The sequence below is a fragment of the Pteropus vampyrus genome, unplaced genomic scaffold, assembly GCF_000151845.1.
Source record: "Pteropus vampyrus isolate Shadow unplaced genomic scaffold, Pvam_2.0 Scaffold307, whole genome shotgun sequence".
In the NCBI taxonomy this organism is placed as follows: domain Eukaryota; kingdom Metazoa; phylum Chordata; class Mammalia; order Chiroptera; family Pteropodidae; genus Pteropus; species Pteropus vampyrus.
Genome location: NW_011889088.1, coordinates 417,953 through 434,936, shown reverse-complemented (window position 1 = coordinate 434,936; position 16,984 = coordinate 417,953). Strand labels below are relative to the sequence as shown.

The following is a 16,984-nucleotide window of genomic DNA, read 5'->3' as shown; positions in this document are numbered from 1 at the left end:
ATAGCCATACCAGCTTTCTATCCTTCTTTTTTTTTTTAGTAAACTTTATTTTAGAGTATTTCGACGTTTACCAAAAGTTTCAAAGAAAATACAGATAGTTTCCACATGTCCTCACCCAGTTTCTCCTGTCAGCAACCTTTTTTTAATGTTTTCTTAAGATATAATTCACATACCATATAATTCAGCCATTTAAAGTATACAATTCAAAGCTTTTTAGTATACTCCCTTCTACCACAATCAATTTTAAGACATTTTCATTACCACAAAATGAAACAGTATACTCATTAGCTGCCGCTACTCGTTTCCTCTATCCCCCAGAGTCCTAGGCCACCACTACTTTCTGACTCTATGAATTTACCTGTTCTAGACATTTTATGTAAATGAAATCATACAATATATGCTCTTTTATGACTGGCTTCTTTAACTTTACATAATGTTTTCAAGGTTTATGCATTATGTAGCATGTATCAGTCAGTACCTCATATCTTTTCATTGCCACATCATATTACACTGTACATATATATCACATCATATTCACCAGTTGATGAATTAGGTCGTTTTCATTATTTTTATTGAGATATAATTTTTATACCATAAAATTTACACTTTTAAAGTGTGAAAAGGGCTTTTCCTTCTCTAAGATAATATATAGTATAGGACATGAGCTTTATCTGATCTTCAAATTTTGTTTTTGCTTATAAATCCATTTTATGACTTGTAAAATTTTATTATTAACATTGCTGATCTGATATTCTCTCTTTTCTCATTCTCTTTATTCTTACATGGTTTTGCCTTTTTTTTTTCCTACTACTTATAGTGGGGTTTGGAGACCAAAGAATATTGAATTGCCACATTTAATAAAAAGATCTCTTTAAATTATTTTTGAAGAAGGAAAATAAATTATTCAAAATTTCATTACCTTTGTGTACTTGCAGATATAATCATAGCATATTTGACTTGTTCTCTGGAATGTAGTATAAGGACTTCATTCATATGCACATCATCATATTAACCACTATTAATGGCAGCATAATATTCTTTTGTGTTAACAATGTTCCTAACCTTTCTTCTCTATAGTTAGACATTAAAATTGCCAACTTTGGAGAGAGGTATAGCTATTAAAGATAATGTTATAATAAACATTTTTGTTGAGCTTTGGGGCCATTTGCAAGTACACATAGTGAGAACTACGACTCACCAAATTCTTCCACTTCCTGTGCCAGAACCCACTGATGACTTTCTTCCATTGCTCCTTTTGTTCTTACATCTCGGAGGAAACACCTTATTATATATCCATGAGTCTTGTTGATGATTATGTTCTTCTAGCTTACAGTGCTGTTATAGACAATGTCATTAGGTTCATTGGCCATCACATGAGGAGCTCCTCCCCCTTCATAGAGACCTCGTAGACAGGGATCCCATAGTGCTTGGTATTGACTTAATGAAAAACACAAGTTTCCAGTAAACATTTATGGATAGTTTTTTTTTTCCCTTTGGTTTGTTTCTAAACATTTAAGAATAGTTAAATATGTTTAAATATCCATGAGTTCGCAAAAATATGAATAAAAGAACTATTTGGTTATCTATGATGGATGCTCAAAAAATAACTTTTTTTAAAAAACTTGATAAACGAAGGGATAAAATTATGTATTTATCCTGCTTCCTAATACAGACTGTATGTTTGGGTCACTAAACAGCTGATGAGGGAAAGTTTCTCTTTTTAGAAATATTCCAACTAATAAGTGAGGAAGTAATGCTAGAATGAGAATATCACTATTTTATTACTCTTAATGATTAATGAATCTAGATATTGACCATCAACAGCCTTTAATATCACAAAAGGAGAGACAATCAGATGTGTCTCTTATGGTAGTACCATTTATGAAGTATTCTTGCCAATCAAACCAGAATCTGATCAAGCATCTAGATCCAACTACCAATTTGGAAATAAAGAAGATTAAAAAAATGTCACATTATACCACAGAGATGCAGTCAACAACCACCAGACTGACGGAAACTATTGGACAAATGATCTAGTTTCTTCAACAAATAGATTGCAAGTTGGGGTGGGGAGAAGAAGACAGACAGATTATAGAGGAACCTAAAGATTAAAACTTACCTCAGAAATATATAAACTAATGGTAATATATGGGCCTTATTTAGGTCCTTCCTGAGTCAAACAAACTGGTTATTCAAAAAAAAAGCAAGGAAAAAAAAGCTTTTTTGATATAAGATAATTAAAAATTTAAACACTGACTAGATATTTTATATTAAAGAATTATTGTTAATTTTTTAAATAGTAGATTTACAAAAAAAATCTGTGTTAAATAATTTCTCATTGGAAAAATAACCAATGTACAATAACCCAAAAAAGTTTATTTGTACAGATATCAATAAGAACTTTCCTATTTCTTAGGCTCCTCTCAAGTACTACCAGGCACTATTAAATGGTACTAAAACCAATAATCACAGTAGACAGTTGACATTTGTGATAATGTTCACACACCATTGTTTACAATAGCAAAAAACTGAAAACAATACAAATGTCCATTAACAGGACTAAGGAAATTTAACAGTAGTTAAATTGTACCAACTCCGGTTCCATCACTTCCTGGCACTATTTTCTTGGACACGTTGCTTAAAACTTCTCTGTGCTTCAGTTTCTTCACCTCTAAAATAGGGGTAATATTAGTACTTATCTCAATAGATCATAAGATTGATGTAAGTAACTAAGTAACTTGATAAATATACATATTGAGAGCTCAGTAAAAGTTACCTGAATAAGTCCAGCAACATGTATGAAAAACCAAGTTGCAGATTAAAACACAGTGTGGTATCATTTATATAAAATTTTAAAACCGGCAAAAAAGGACAGGGAGCAATTTGGATCCTCTCTTGTATTTTTAAGAATACCAAACCCAGGCAAAGGACTTGACAACAAGCTTGTATTTCATTTCTACTAATTTCTGGACCACAAAGGAAATATATTGATTTGTCCTCTGATCTCTCAGTATTTACTAAGCAGCTTAATACAGAGGGCCATTAGCAAAATAAGTGGTTAAAGACTTCAACCCTGTCATTCCAACTACTGACATTAGCACATCAAATGAATTCTGGCTAATGCTGGTGAATGAATATACTTCTTGTGCAGAAATTGTGTGCCTGGGTCTTCTAAGCAATGTAGGAGAGGGTTAGACGATTCTAAATGTGAGGTTACTCGCACTATTTAAAGTATAAGGTAGTAGAACAGGAAAAGTTATAGTAGCTTGTTACAGTCACCTCCCTTTAACTAATTGGATTACTCACCATTCTTTAAATCCTACTGACTAGTGAATACAGTATCCTTAATACTCACTGCTTATAGCCCACTCTCTTCTGCCCCTTCTGGGTTATATGTTTACAAAGAGCCATTTGTGTTTTGTCTCAATTACATAGTTTAGTTCAATATTACATAACTCAATGAAATATAAGTTGTGTACTTTGAAAAACATCAATAAGGGTTAAAACAAAACCCTACAGTATCATCTTGTATATTCTTTAAGGACATATGCAGGTATAAAACATAACTGGGAATGAAAAGTACCTAATTTAGCATCATTGTTACCCCTAGGATAGCAAGGAAATGGGATCAAGAGCGGTACACAGTGGGCTCCAACCAAATCCATAATGCTGTATGTCTTTTGTTTAAAAAAAATTTTCACAAAGCAAATATATTTAAGATTTGGTTAAGGATTAACAAACACCGGGTTTGGATACACATTTGTCCTACTCCTACTTCCTTTTGTTTGTCTCTCAAGACTAATCACTTCTCAAGGTTATCAGAAAATATTCAGAAATTAATTCTTAAAGTGACTTAATATCTATGCTTGGTCAGGCCAGTATAGAATTATAAAAGTACTGGCTGGTACCATCCCTGAACTGTACAGTGAGGTACACTGGAATTCCAGTGTCCAGACTGGATAGGTAATACCCACCAATTTAAGCAGTGAATCTTTATATTCTGCATTATCCTTTAAGACCATTACATATATATGGAATCAGCCCTGCCAGCTAGCTTTTTTCTCTGAAATCTGGTTTCCCTCTGAGCTCCCTAATTGAAGCCTTGGGCCTGGAGAGTAAACATGTCTAGCCTTAGACATGCCCCTCATACTGATATCTTAACCTTTCCCTTGACCAACTCATCTCTAAGATGATTTCTGTCCATTTATTTGGATTTGAATTTGGCCTATTGGTTGGTGAGCCCCGTGAGTTTATTCACCATATCCTGTCTCATGCTGGGTTTCCTTTGAATGCTTTGTGGAAAATGAATGCCATTGCTTAATCTAGTACCTTCAGGGCTATTTTTTCTAGATAAGGAAGGAAGTCAACACATTCTTTAAAATCTCATAAAATTGCATGGCAAAATATCACTTGTTTCTTTAGGACAGAATTATAAGAATTATTATGAAATGTAAAGTAAATATTGTTGCCAAAATTGAAGGGAAAGAAAGAGAGATGTCATTTGACAGCAACGTTTCCTACCCTACCTCTCTCACTCTCGGCATGGATTGAGTCTCATCATCAGTCAAAATAAAAGGTCATAAAGTGGCCTATGGGATATTTTAAGAAACCATCTTGAGAAAGCTTTTCTTCAAACCAAAGAAGGGATTAGAATCAGGAGATAGTTTTATCAACAGGTGCTTATGTTTTTGTTTACTAAAACTACTACTACTATCACAGGATATTCTGAATCTGAAACCCTAAGTAGTCTCATTGCATCTTTCTCTAGATAATTATGTTTTAGTTTTGTTTTGTAAAATATCTTAATTTTTGTATCTTACAGAAATGATGTAGAATAATGGAAAACCTTATTTCTGTTCCCCTCTCTTCTACTCATCTTGCTGTATGACCTTGAGCAAATGCATTTTCTTTTAGGGTCTCTCGAATGTACAGTGAGGACATGCACTGTTCACCTTACCACCCACTTTCTAATCCAGCTAGAGAGCAAAGCTCCATTTTTGTAATTTTTAACTAAAGTCCTGATGGAACCTAAGCAGAATAAGGTACTACTGCCCTCTGCTGGTCTTAAGAACACACCTGCCCATCAGTGCAGTGGCCCTGCCCATCCTAACAGCAAGGGACACAGTGCCCAGTACTTGCGGTTGAGAAGACATAGCAGGACATCACAAGAGAAGGAGGCAAATTTCATGTTTGGGAAAATAATAAGATTTGAAGTATTTGAGAATTAATTATTTTTTATGCATGTATAAGATGCTATAATCATTTGTGACTGTCTCGCCACAAAAAAGTATTTATCCTATAAATCACGTTACTCTGCTAAAATTCTCACCTAGTAAACAAGCTGTGGGTTTTGATCCTGTGAACTATTATCACTCTCTTTTAAACTATTTTTCTGCCTTGGGATATAATACAGTTCACTTTTGTTCAAAAGATTTAGAGAAGTTTTTGCATATTCGCTTTTCGTTTGTGAATAAACAGGGAAATAATAACTGATATGTGCCAAGGAAAATGAATATGCAGCATCAATAAGAAAAATGGTAAAAGAGAAAGGCAGGGCTTTTTTATGCTCTCAGATTCCTACAGAACTGTCAAGTTGTAATAAGAGATTTATAATTAATAATAACTTTTATGTGTTGATTATTCTAAAAGCACTTTATTCGAGAGACTGATAAGAAGTTGTTAAGAGCTGTTTTTTTCTGAGCTCATCTATATTAATATAATTTTAGAACTCCAAAATGGTAAGAGTTGCTATTTGTTACATTGCATTTATAAGAAATGGTGCTGCCTCTGGCTTTATTCATAGGAAGACAGTTGAGAATTATGCTTTTCTCTTGTTTGAATTTCATACTTATGATACCTTGTTCAGAATAGGGCTATGCACTGCTACAAAGACATTGTTAGTTCTTAGAGTGCTTAGGGGCAAAAAAGTGTACAACCCACATCCCAAGTATCTTCAAGCACAGCATAGAAGGAGCATGTGATTCAGTGTTTGTGGCTTCTGCTTACATACTCACAGCACCATCCACATTTTGTCCATGATTTCCCCATAGGTATAGAGTAGCTGTGTCTTAAATGAGCAGACAGCATTATGAAAACCAACAACAATCCTTGTGCAACTTTTCCTTGGGGAACTCATGACTTTTGCTTCACAGTCAACCCCAGTTTATAACCACCTAATAGACATCACCTCAGCCACAATACATAGACCTATCATGAAAGGGACTTCCACATGGGATGCAAAAAAGCACAGACTCTCATAGGCAAAATCACAGCCACCCCACTTCCAACTACACAGATACTACTTTTCATGGTATGCATGGTGCCTATTCCAGTTCTAGCTTTAGTCTGTCTGCTCAAGACGAAGAAGGAAATTAGCATATATTAAGCATATAATTTTTACCAGGTATCCTGTACATCTGTTATGCATCCCTAAGAAAAGAACAAACTTTTGCTACATAACTGTTTTGTATATAACCTTAATGGTAATCTTCAATGTCCACCATTTCAGGAGAAGATAACTTAGCCTAATTAATCGCTTCAAAAGAAAACTTGTATTATCAGAAACTTTAGTTTTATTCACAGAAAACAGATGAACTCAGTTCCAAAGAATGAAATGGACAAAAATTCTGTCTATTGAGAATGTTGCCTGCTGTATGCTGAGAAATGATGGATTAAAATTTTTTTGAAACATCTTTAACTTTTAGAGGTAAAGGTAACAGCTGTGGAAGGATGACTCAAATCGTTAACTAGAATTTGGCAATGTAAATTATCTGTAAAATTTAAAATGCAGGGAGCATTTGAGTTCTTGCTCCCTAGCATATGTCATCAGTTTGGTTCAAATAAACTCTTATAAAAATTCAAAAACTAAAATGAAATGCATCATTAATTGAAATCATATCTGAGGCTTCAAGGCAGAATATTACTTTGAGAAACAAAATCCAAAAGTGCAGTTAAAAACAGACAACAGTAATAATCGGTATTTATTTTATGATTTGCTTTCAATTCTTTTGCAAGACAATTTGGTGTAGTAAAAGCAGGGACTTTGGAACCAAACTTTGGGCTTGAAACCTAGTTCTGCCACCTATGTAATTGTTATATGGCCTTGGATGATCCCCTAACCTCCCATAACTTCTATTTTCTCTTCCTTAAATTAGCAATAATAATTAATGTGCACCTTACAGGATTTTTAGTATTAAGTGAGATACATAAGTACATATGAAGTGCCTCAAATGGCAGCAGAGGGAGTTTTCCTTCCCTTTCTTGTTAATCACAGAGTGAAGTTTACTCTTATTCCAAAGCCCAGCAGGACGTCCTGGAAAGGAAGGTTTGGTTTGAGATTACATTCCAGTACCCAGACGTGGTTACTAGAAAATGCTCTTGAAGCCCAGGACAGTCTGCTAGGGAGTATGTGATCCAGGCAGCAGATTTGGTGGGGAAGTGGAGAGCTAGAATGAGTAAGGAGGGTGTAATTTCTCCTCAGTCCCAAATGCATTATATGCCCTCATTTTATGCGTAAGGCCAAGCTATAGGTTCACTCACATTTCAGTTAGTGCTCTGAAATCAAGTAGAAGAAATTTTAAATTTTCTAGAGTTTTACGTTTAGGTCGTAATGGATTTTTACCAACTCTATAGTGCCTACTGTGTGCATGGCACAGTGCTAGGTACTTTTCATATATTCTGTAATTCAAAGAATAACTTTGATTTTTAACTATTACTAAAACATTTATTTTGACAAAGTGACTGAGACCCTAAAGGTTTTGATAGCAAACCCAAAGTTACCAGTTAAAGAATGAGTAAGCTGCTGTTTGCTAAGCTTATACTGCCATAATATATTATTTAGATAAATCCTTTGAGCGCATCTACGGTTAGCTGTGGCCCCTGTAACCTTTTAAACTGTCATAACTCTGCCAGCCTCCTGGTGATGTACATTGTATGTTCTTACAGAAACTGGCCCCCGGAGTCAGCCAGTTTGCTTACACCTGTGTACAGGACCACCCCATTTGGACGAATCAGCAGTTTTGGGAGACAACCTTTTACAATGCAGTGCAGGAACAAGTTCGCTCCCTGTATCTCTCAGCCAGGGAAGACAATCATGCCCCACATCTGAAGCAGAAGGTAAGATGAGAGAAGAAAGGTACATGTGTGTCTGGGATCCTGGCTTCAAGGAAAGCTTATTCAGATATCCCTGGGGCAAAAGGAAATCTAGTCACTTCCTACCAGTGTGTTTGGAGTTTACTTAGGGAGCTCTGTCTTGAGCATCTTTATTCTGTTGATTTCTGACATTTTTTTCCATAAAAACTTCTTAATATAGTTCTTTAGCACTGGAATTGTGTTATTATATTTTAATAAATAAGAATTCCCTGGAAACAATTCTAGAAAGTTGAACAGAAAGAACAAACCTAAAATACTTAGGCAGATGCCATTAACTTCTTGAAGAAATGTCAAATTAAAATTAATTGATGCTAAAGTAAATGTAAAATTTAGTATTTCTGCTCAAAAGTGTGCCAAGAATAAATCTAGGTCTTCCTTTAGGAATATTCTGTATATATTCTATCAGCATAAAATATTTTTAAGAAAAATATCAAGAAAATATTTTTTTTAATTTGTTAATTTTTTTTAAACACCTACAACACCTGGTCTTCCTAGGTGGTCTCCCATCTAAGTATTAACCAGTCCTGACCCTGCTTAGCTTCCGAGATCAGACAGGATCAGGCGTGTTTAGGGTGGCATGGCCGTAGACTTCAAGAAAATATTTTAAAACAAAAATTTATTTTTAATTTGAAAAAAGAGTTTAAAATTTTCTGAAATTTTAAAATGTTCACTAGCTGTCTGGTTTTGGACAATTCACGTTACCCTCTAGGTCTTATTTCCTCATTGGTAAAATGAATGAATATGATTATTGTAAGATTTTAATATCTAAGTCAAGTAAAATGCATTGAAAAGTGCCTGGCCATTTATTACTTACTATATAATAAATGTAAGTAATATGTAATTACATAGTAAGTAATAAATGTTAGAAATTATCATCCTCATTAATTGAACATAAAGCAACATTAAAAGCTGATTGTCAGTGTAGATTCACTTTAAGAGTAATTTTTAATTCTATGTGCTGAGTTAATACATTGATGCTGGTCTTTTCTATCCTCCATTTTAAGTTGGCCTTATATTATGTGAGATAAATGAACCTAAATATCTAACAGAAACTACACAGTACTATTCATTATTTCCATACCTTGTGTAATTTTAAACATATTATTGTTTAAATAATAATATGTTTAAATAATATGTCCGCTGTTGAATAAGAATAGAAACTTTAATAACATGGTACTATCATCTGACATCTATCTGATATTCCAAATTAATATTATATACTGTTAGCGTGAATTGTTGGCTTAATTTAATTTAAAATTCAGACTTTTTTTTTCAAAACATCAAATGTACTTGGGTAAGGGGTAACTTGTAGCAAATGCAAACACTATTAGTTTGAGGTCATGTTCCAGAAATAATTGGGCCGGGGGGTGCTTCTGATAGTATTTAAGCAGCTGTAATGATAACACTGGTATATCTCAAAAGCATTTGTAAACACATGTCACTGCTTCTGTGTCCTGCATTCTAAAGATATCTGTCTCCAAGCCCCAGGTTAGATACAACTGAGACTATAGCTGTACCACCTCTTCACAAGCTGTAAAGCACTACGCATATGGAGGTTACTCTTATTATTTAACTCTTCGCCCTACTAGAAAACTGCTCTTAAAAATCCCATGGTCACCTATGTAGGTGAAAATGTTTGACTTCCACATTTAGAAGGATATCTAGCTCTATATTTTGTGACTTTGGTCATTCCATCTCCTTCTCCCAAAGAGCAGAAGAAAAGAAATGTATCAGTGTATTAGTAAATGCTACTGCAACATTCATACCTGAACATTTATAGGTACTCAGGTCAATAATTTGTTATAACCAGTGACCAAAAAAGGATGGAACCATAGAGGTAAATTAATGTAGTGAAATGTCAGCAGTGAGAAGTACCCATCTGTGCTTTACTACTTTTCTTCCTTGGTTTTATCATGTGGTTTCACTCAAAGCCTGTTGGATCTGGGTTAGAAAGACTAGATTTTTTTGTTGTGGTGGTTGTTATGTTTTTGTATATATGCTTTCATTTTTCCTGATATAGTTATTTAATAGATGAATTATTAAAACATCTTCCATGTTTTTTGAAGCTCTCGTGAAGTGGCGGATTTGGATTGTATTGCTTTGTTTTTTAGGATAAGCTTCCTGATGACCAATATCAGGAGAAGACAGCCATGGACCTGGCAGCTGAGCAGCTCCGCCTTTGGCCTACTCTGAGCAAATCAACTCAGCAGGAGCTGGTGCAGCGTGAGGAAAGCACTGTCTTCAGTCAAGCCATTCACTTTGCAAACCTCATGGTCAACCTGCTAGTTCCTCTAGATACAAGTAAAAACAAGCTGCTAAGAACATCGGCACCAGGCGATTGGGAGAGTGGGAGCAATAGCTTTGTCACAAACAGGTACCTAAATGTGGACACAGAGAGATGCTCCTATTCTTCTTGGCACATATTACTGTACATATTTCAAAAGTTAACCATTTTCCCCAACTTCAGACTTACTCAGCTCTTCTCTATTAAAAGACCTTCATCCAACTATTCTTAACCACCTCCTATCCTCTCTTCTCTTTTGTGATCTGAATTTTCAGATGTCTCACCCACTACTGATCCGGCCCTTGAGTTACTTTCTGCCATAGCAATTTGCAGAATGTGCCTTGGAAAATTATGAATGAACTCCTTCTCACCAAAGTGATTGTTTCTTGTTCCTCCTTTTCCTCAATTTATGTATGGCATTTGCCTGAATCATGTCCTCAACCATGCCTTGCTCTCAGCCCTATAACAACTTCCCATACCACTGAGAATAAAACCAGTGAGTTACGAGGCCTAACAGGAGCTGGCCCCTGGCTACTGCTCTGACCTTATTCATTATCACTTTTCTGTCAGCCAGCCTGGTCTCCCCGCTAATGATAATCCTCAAACACCCTAAGCATAATACTGCCTCAGGGCCTTCGTACTTGTTCCTGCAATGTGAAGTACTTTTTGCTGAAATAGTCATAAGAATCTCTCCCTCACTACATTTAGTTCTCCTCTCAAATGTCACCTACCCATAGGCCTTCCTGACTTCCCTATCTTAAGTAGCAAATCCATCACTCTTTCTCCTACCTTGCTTTTTTTTTAATTCATGACATTTTCTACAACCTGATTTACAGTTTGAGTGGCTAAGGCATCTGAGTTCTTTAATGCTTTAGAATGATGTGATGGCCACAGTTGCTGCATAGCTTTACTTTAACACTGATTCAGCTAACATGGCTGGATTTAGAGGAAAGAGAACTGAGTAGGTTAAAACATACAAATGAGTCTTTTCCATGGTTCGCAGTCTGAAAGAAGGCATAGGTGGCAGGAGTATTCAAACAGTGGGAACCAAATAAGAAGCAAGGACAGTTTTCACATCCACTCCATTTCAATTATCTCCCTTCTCTTGTATGATTTTATCACCTACAGAGGAGTGATGGTTTTAAAGTGACCAAAAGGGTTGTGATTCGCTCAGAGAGAGATAAATATTGACAAGAGAAAGGTTCATAGGACAATTTGGTTCTTCCATTTGGAAGAATGTGCTATTTGCTGAAAAAAGTTTTTACTTTGCCTACCAGGGAACATGTCCCTCAGTTGCAAAGGCCAGACATGGCCATCTTACTTTGTCCGGCTCTGTGTGGTAGTTAACTTGGGAGGACGAGTTTTTTCTAAAGGTTCAAGTATCAGATAATAAATGAAAGCATCCGTTTTGCTTTATTTTCTATGGTTTCTGGGTTCCTTTTAGGAGAATGACAAGAAGGTATTCCTTCCAAAACCAAACCTGGGTCCAAAAGACAATGTTTGACAGTAGCTTCCAAATGTAAGCAAGTAGAATACCATGTTTCACCACTATCACTGAGAAAGGAGCCATGGAGTTAAATGAGCCTTCTACTTGATTATACCTCTCTTTGAGCAAGTTTAAGTTGCTATGGAAATTGACTGTGATACAGCAGCAATTTGTCATATTTTGAGTACTGACCACGATTTCTTTCCTTGACTTTCTTAGTATTGCGGGAAGTGTAGCTGAGAGCTATGATACAGAAAGTGGGTTTGAAGATTCAGAGAATAATGACATTGCCAATTCTGTTGTGCGTTTCATTACCCGATTTATTGACAAGGTTTGTACAGAGAGTGGAGTTACTCAGGACCACATCAAGAGCCTTCATTGCATGATACCAGGTAATCACTTTGCAGATATTAGAGAACCAAAATATTGAAGATAACTGAGTAAGAATTGTTCTTATGGGTCTACTTTTTTCAGTATAATACCTGTAATACTTATCTTCCATGTAGTTTAGCTATGCTATTTATAGTCCTCACTCGGTGCTGCAGACAAATTGGTTCTAAGACTCTCCCTGCCCACAGATACCAAAATCTGTGAATGCCTAAGTCTCTTATATAAAATGGCATAGTATTTGCATATAACCTACACACGGCTTCCTGTATACTTTAAATCATCTGTAAATTACTTATAATACCTAATGCAATATAAGTGCTATGTAAATAGTTGTTGTACTATATTGTTTAGGGAATAATGAGAAGAAAGAAAGTCTATACATATTCAGTACAGACACAACCATCATGGGCCTAACTACACAGTGCACATCAGCAACAATGCAACTTTTTTTCGAATATTTTTGATCCGCAGTTAGATGAATCTGTGGATGCAGAGCCCGCAGATGTGGGGGGCCAACTACATTGATGTTCTGATTCTTTTTTTCAAATATTTTTAAATTATGGTAAAATACACCTAACATAAAATTTGCCATCTTAAACCATTTTTATGTTTAAAATTCAGTGTTATTAATTACAGTCACAATGTTGTACAACCATCACCACTTATTACCAAAACTTTTTTACCACTCCAGACACTCTGTACCCATTGAACAATACTCGCCATTCTCTACTCCCTAGCCCCTGGTAACCTCTAGTCTGCTTTCTATCTTGATGAATTTGCCTCTTCTAGATATTGCATATAAATGAAATCATATAGTTGTCCTTTTGTGTCTGGCTTATATTACTTGACAAAATTTTAGGGTTCATTCCTGTTGTCGCAGGTATCAGAACTTCATTCCTTTTTATGTCTGAATAATATCCAATTGTATGGATATACCACAATTTGTTTATCTCTTCATCTATTGATGGACTCTTAGATTGTTTTCACCTTCTGGCTCTTGGGAATAGTGCTACTATGAATATTTACATACAAATATCTGTGTGAATCCTAATTTTCAGCTCTTTTGGGTATATACCTGTGTCGTATATTACTTCTATGTTTAACTCTTTTAACGAACCACTAAAATACAATTTGTTTTTATTTCTAAAATATCCAGAATTTTTCTAATTCTGCTTGTTTTGTGTTCTTTCATTCTGAATGCTCTGACTGATCCCAGGAATTGTAGCCATGCACATCGAGACCCTAGAAGCAGTGCATCGAGAGAGTAGAAGACTTCCACCTATACAAAAGGTAATTATTTCAGACTACATGCTTTTGGGATATAACATCTCTTATTAAAAACAGCAACAGTAGACAGTTATGCCCCAGAAAGTTCCTTCTCTGAACCTTTTACAGAGACCAGCTCCAGTTTTAATGATACATTAAGCTTTCAGAGGAGTTTATCATGTGGATCCTCATAAAAAGGGTACTGAATAGTGGATTCAACAAAGGAGCAATAATAACCTCTTGTAGAGTCTACTTATATAAGCAGGGCATAAATTATGTACATTCTAACTTCCAAGCCAAGATTTTATGCCCTGCCTACTTCCAAAAAAAAGGACTTAAGGCAGTTAACATAAAAACACCAAGTTCTTGAATCTGCATACATTATAAGCATAAATCACAAGTATCTGGGAAGTCATTAAAAATTGAGAGTCCTGAACCCCACCCCAGCCTCCTGAATTGGAGTACCCTGAGACTTGGCCTGGGAATATATACTTGAAAAAGCCTCCCAGATGATTATTTTGTAGCTAGTTTGGCACCAGTCTGTGGACCAGGGTTCAGGACCCTCTTACCTATACAACAGAACTATTAAAAATAAATTCAAAGGGGCAATCGGAAGCCAGATGGATAGGAAATATAATTCTATTAGAAATCTGAGACACAATGATCATTATACTCTAGCTTTACATTTATCTCTGCACATCCTAGAGCCAAAAAAAAAAAAAGAATAGCGCTGATTTATATAGTTTTTATTACTTACTAAAAAATAAACATATTAGATCTTCAAGAAAGATGAATTTTTTTTTTCGGTACCGAACTCTTCAGAGAAGTGTATCATCTGGTTCCTTATTTCCCAAGATATGTAAATGTTTATTACTTGGCCATTTATTTTAATAGTCAGTAAGGGCCAAGAAAGGTCTTTAAAGATGCACCCAGTTTTTTAAGTGTGTGTATTTTCAACTTACAAAAGTAATAGTGTTCTTTGTATAAAACTGAATACATGTACAAAGTTAAAGTTCCCCGTGGTCCTACCCACCCCGCATCCCACCTCTGCCCTTAATCATGATAGCATCACTCTTAACAATATGGTTCATATTCTTACAGTTTTCTTTGCTGTTTCCAAAAAGGTGCTCATAATATACGTACTGGTTTGCAACTTGTTTGGGTTTGTTTTTTTTTTAATTCACAATGTATCCTGGATAACATTCTGTGTTAACACATAGATTAGATTCATGTCTTTTTTAAATGATTGCAAAATGTTTCATTGAATAGATATTTCAAACATTTTAGTAATTTCCAATGACTTTACTTTTAATAAGCAGTGCTTCAAAGAATCTTTTCACATTTGGATATAAATATGTCATTTCTGCCTCTTCTCAGATCTGTTTTCTCATTTTGGCTACCTAAGAAGTCTGGTTCAAGTTTCTTAGGTCTGTAACTGAAAAGATAATCTGGCCTAAATATTGGAAACCCCACAAGAGTTGTGTTTAAAATACTTTTTTCTATTGTTAGCCCAAAATTCTTAGACCTGCTCTACTACCAGGAGAAGAAATTGTTTGTGAAGGTCTTCGAGTCCTACTGGATCCTGATGGAAGAGAAGAAGCCACTGGAGGCCTTCTTGGAGGCCCTCAGCTGCTGCCAGCAGAAGGAGCCTTATTCCTCACCACATACAGAATTCTGTTCAGAGGGACTCCCCATGATCAGCTAGGTATGGTGCACATTACACCATCAGAACATGAATATCTATGTGCAACATGAGGTTTTGATTCCATCTGTATACTGTGATTTGCAGATCATTTCAGATTGAAAGTAAACCTTCTACCACACAGACATTTTAAATATTTTGTCTATCACAGGTAATGATAACTTAGATCACAGATTCTTACTTAACCAATAAATTCTCTGAAATGATTATAATTTCATGAGGCAGCATATTGTGACCTAAGAATATTCACAGAATCTACCTGCTAACAATGTCTCTTGCTGATTTGCCCCACTTTTCTGAGTCCTACAGTTAACCTACGGTCTCGTAGACATACGATCCTTTTTGTGGAACCATACGCTAAGCATCGCTGGGTTGTACCAAGTGACCAGCCCTGCCTCCCTCTCATCCCATTTCCGCTAACCCCATTTCCCTCTTAGCAGACAGCGTCTATTCACTAAATTCTCTCAACTTCTATTTCTATCTTCTATTACCCTATACTATCTTCTATATTAGAAGGAATAGCATGCCCTATCAAGTCTGAATCATCTTTTGAAAGTCACTGTATTCTCTATATAAACTATTTCAGTAGATGGAGAAAGCATATAAGGTTTCGTGTAAAACTATTGGACTCCAAATCAAGCTCAGATTTAGATTGCTGTGGACCAATCTTGATATCTTAAGTACCCCAACCTCTCTATGTTTCAGTTTCCCCTTGCATAAAATTAGAAAATTGAGCTTGATTGGTGATAATGCAATGGTTTTCAGCCTTGATTATGATGAATTTGAATTACCTAGACAGCTTCTTTAAAAAAAGTTCTGGACCCAACCCTCAAATAATTGAATTTCAATTTAAAATAGGATTCTAGGAATGGGGAGACCTAGGTATCTGTGTATTTTTAAACCCCCGAAGTGATTGTGATGCATACTGAAGATCAGAAACCATTAGGATAAATGGTCACTAAAATTCCTTCCTCATCTGAAATTACTCATTCAGTAGCGTTTGATAAGTATATACTGTATGCTATGCATTTTGTTAGACAGTGGAATTCAGATGTACGAAATACAGTATCTTTAAAATCTGCAGTTGTATAATTCCATGTATGGATAGAATCAAGATGGTGTGTTATCTTCATCATATAAGATTGCCTACTATATAATAAGCAAAAATCTCATAAATTTCAGTAAACAAAATGAATCTATAGGAACGGTTGTGCTCATTTTGAAAAAGTAAAAATGGAATAAAATTTCTCAGCCCTCTCCTATCATATTATTACTACATAAACTATATTTGTATTTGGAAGCCTATGTATTTTTAAAAGAAATTAAATATCTAGTACTTGTAATTTTTTTGTACTATGACATTTAGCTCAATGGCCATAAGCATACATTTTGTGTGTGTGTGTGTGTGTGTGTGTGTGTGTGTGTGTGTGTGTGTGTGTGACACTTGGTCATTTAAATTGCTCTAGTTTATTTTAAAGAAATCAATGCCATACTTAGTATGAAAGCTTATGTTGTTCTCTTGTTTTTTCCTGTCAATTTTTGGGTTAATTTCACATTTTAGGAAAATTATTTTTGTCAGAGAAATCTTTTTTATTTGCCTCTTATTTCTCTTTTTAAATTTCTAATTAAAAATTCCTTTAATGACGCATAGAAATCTAATCATTTACATGCATTATATAAGCGTAGGTTGTTTAATATATCCATG

The 16,984-nt window shown here is 35.1% G+C and overlaps 1 protein-coding gene and 1 pseudogene across 4 annotated transcripts in view; one reads left to right on the top strand and one right to left on the bottom strand.

The window, feature by feature from the left end:
• The window catches only part of SBF2 (SET binding factor 2), a 379,135-nt gene that overhangs the window by 301,773 nt on the left and 60,378 nt on the right, over positions 1 to 16,984 (top strand). For all 4 annotated transcript variants that reach the window (XM_011377248.2, XM_011377246.2, XM_011377247.2 and 1 more), the window contains exons 18-22: positions 7,945 to 8,115; positions 10,263 to 10,525; positions 12,141 to 12,313; positions 13,528 to 13,601; positions 15,087 to 15,282. In XM_011377248.2, coding sequence (XP_011375550.1) covers positions 7,945 to 8,115; positions 10,263 to 10,525; positions 12,141 to 12,313; positions 13,528 to 13,601; positions 15,087 to 15,282 — 877 coding nt within the window. The remainder of the gene's footprint in view (positions 1 to 7,944; positions 8,116 to 10,262; positions 10,526 to 12,140; positions 12,314 to 13,527; positions 13,602 to 15,086; positions 15,283 to 16,984) is intronic.
• LOC111730340 lies at positions 8,622 to 8,740 on the bottom strand (annotated as a pseudogene).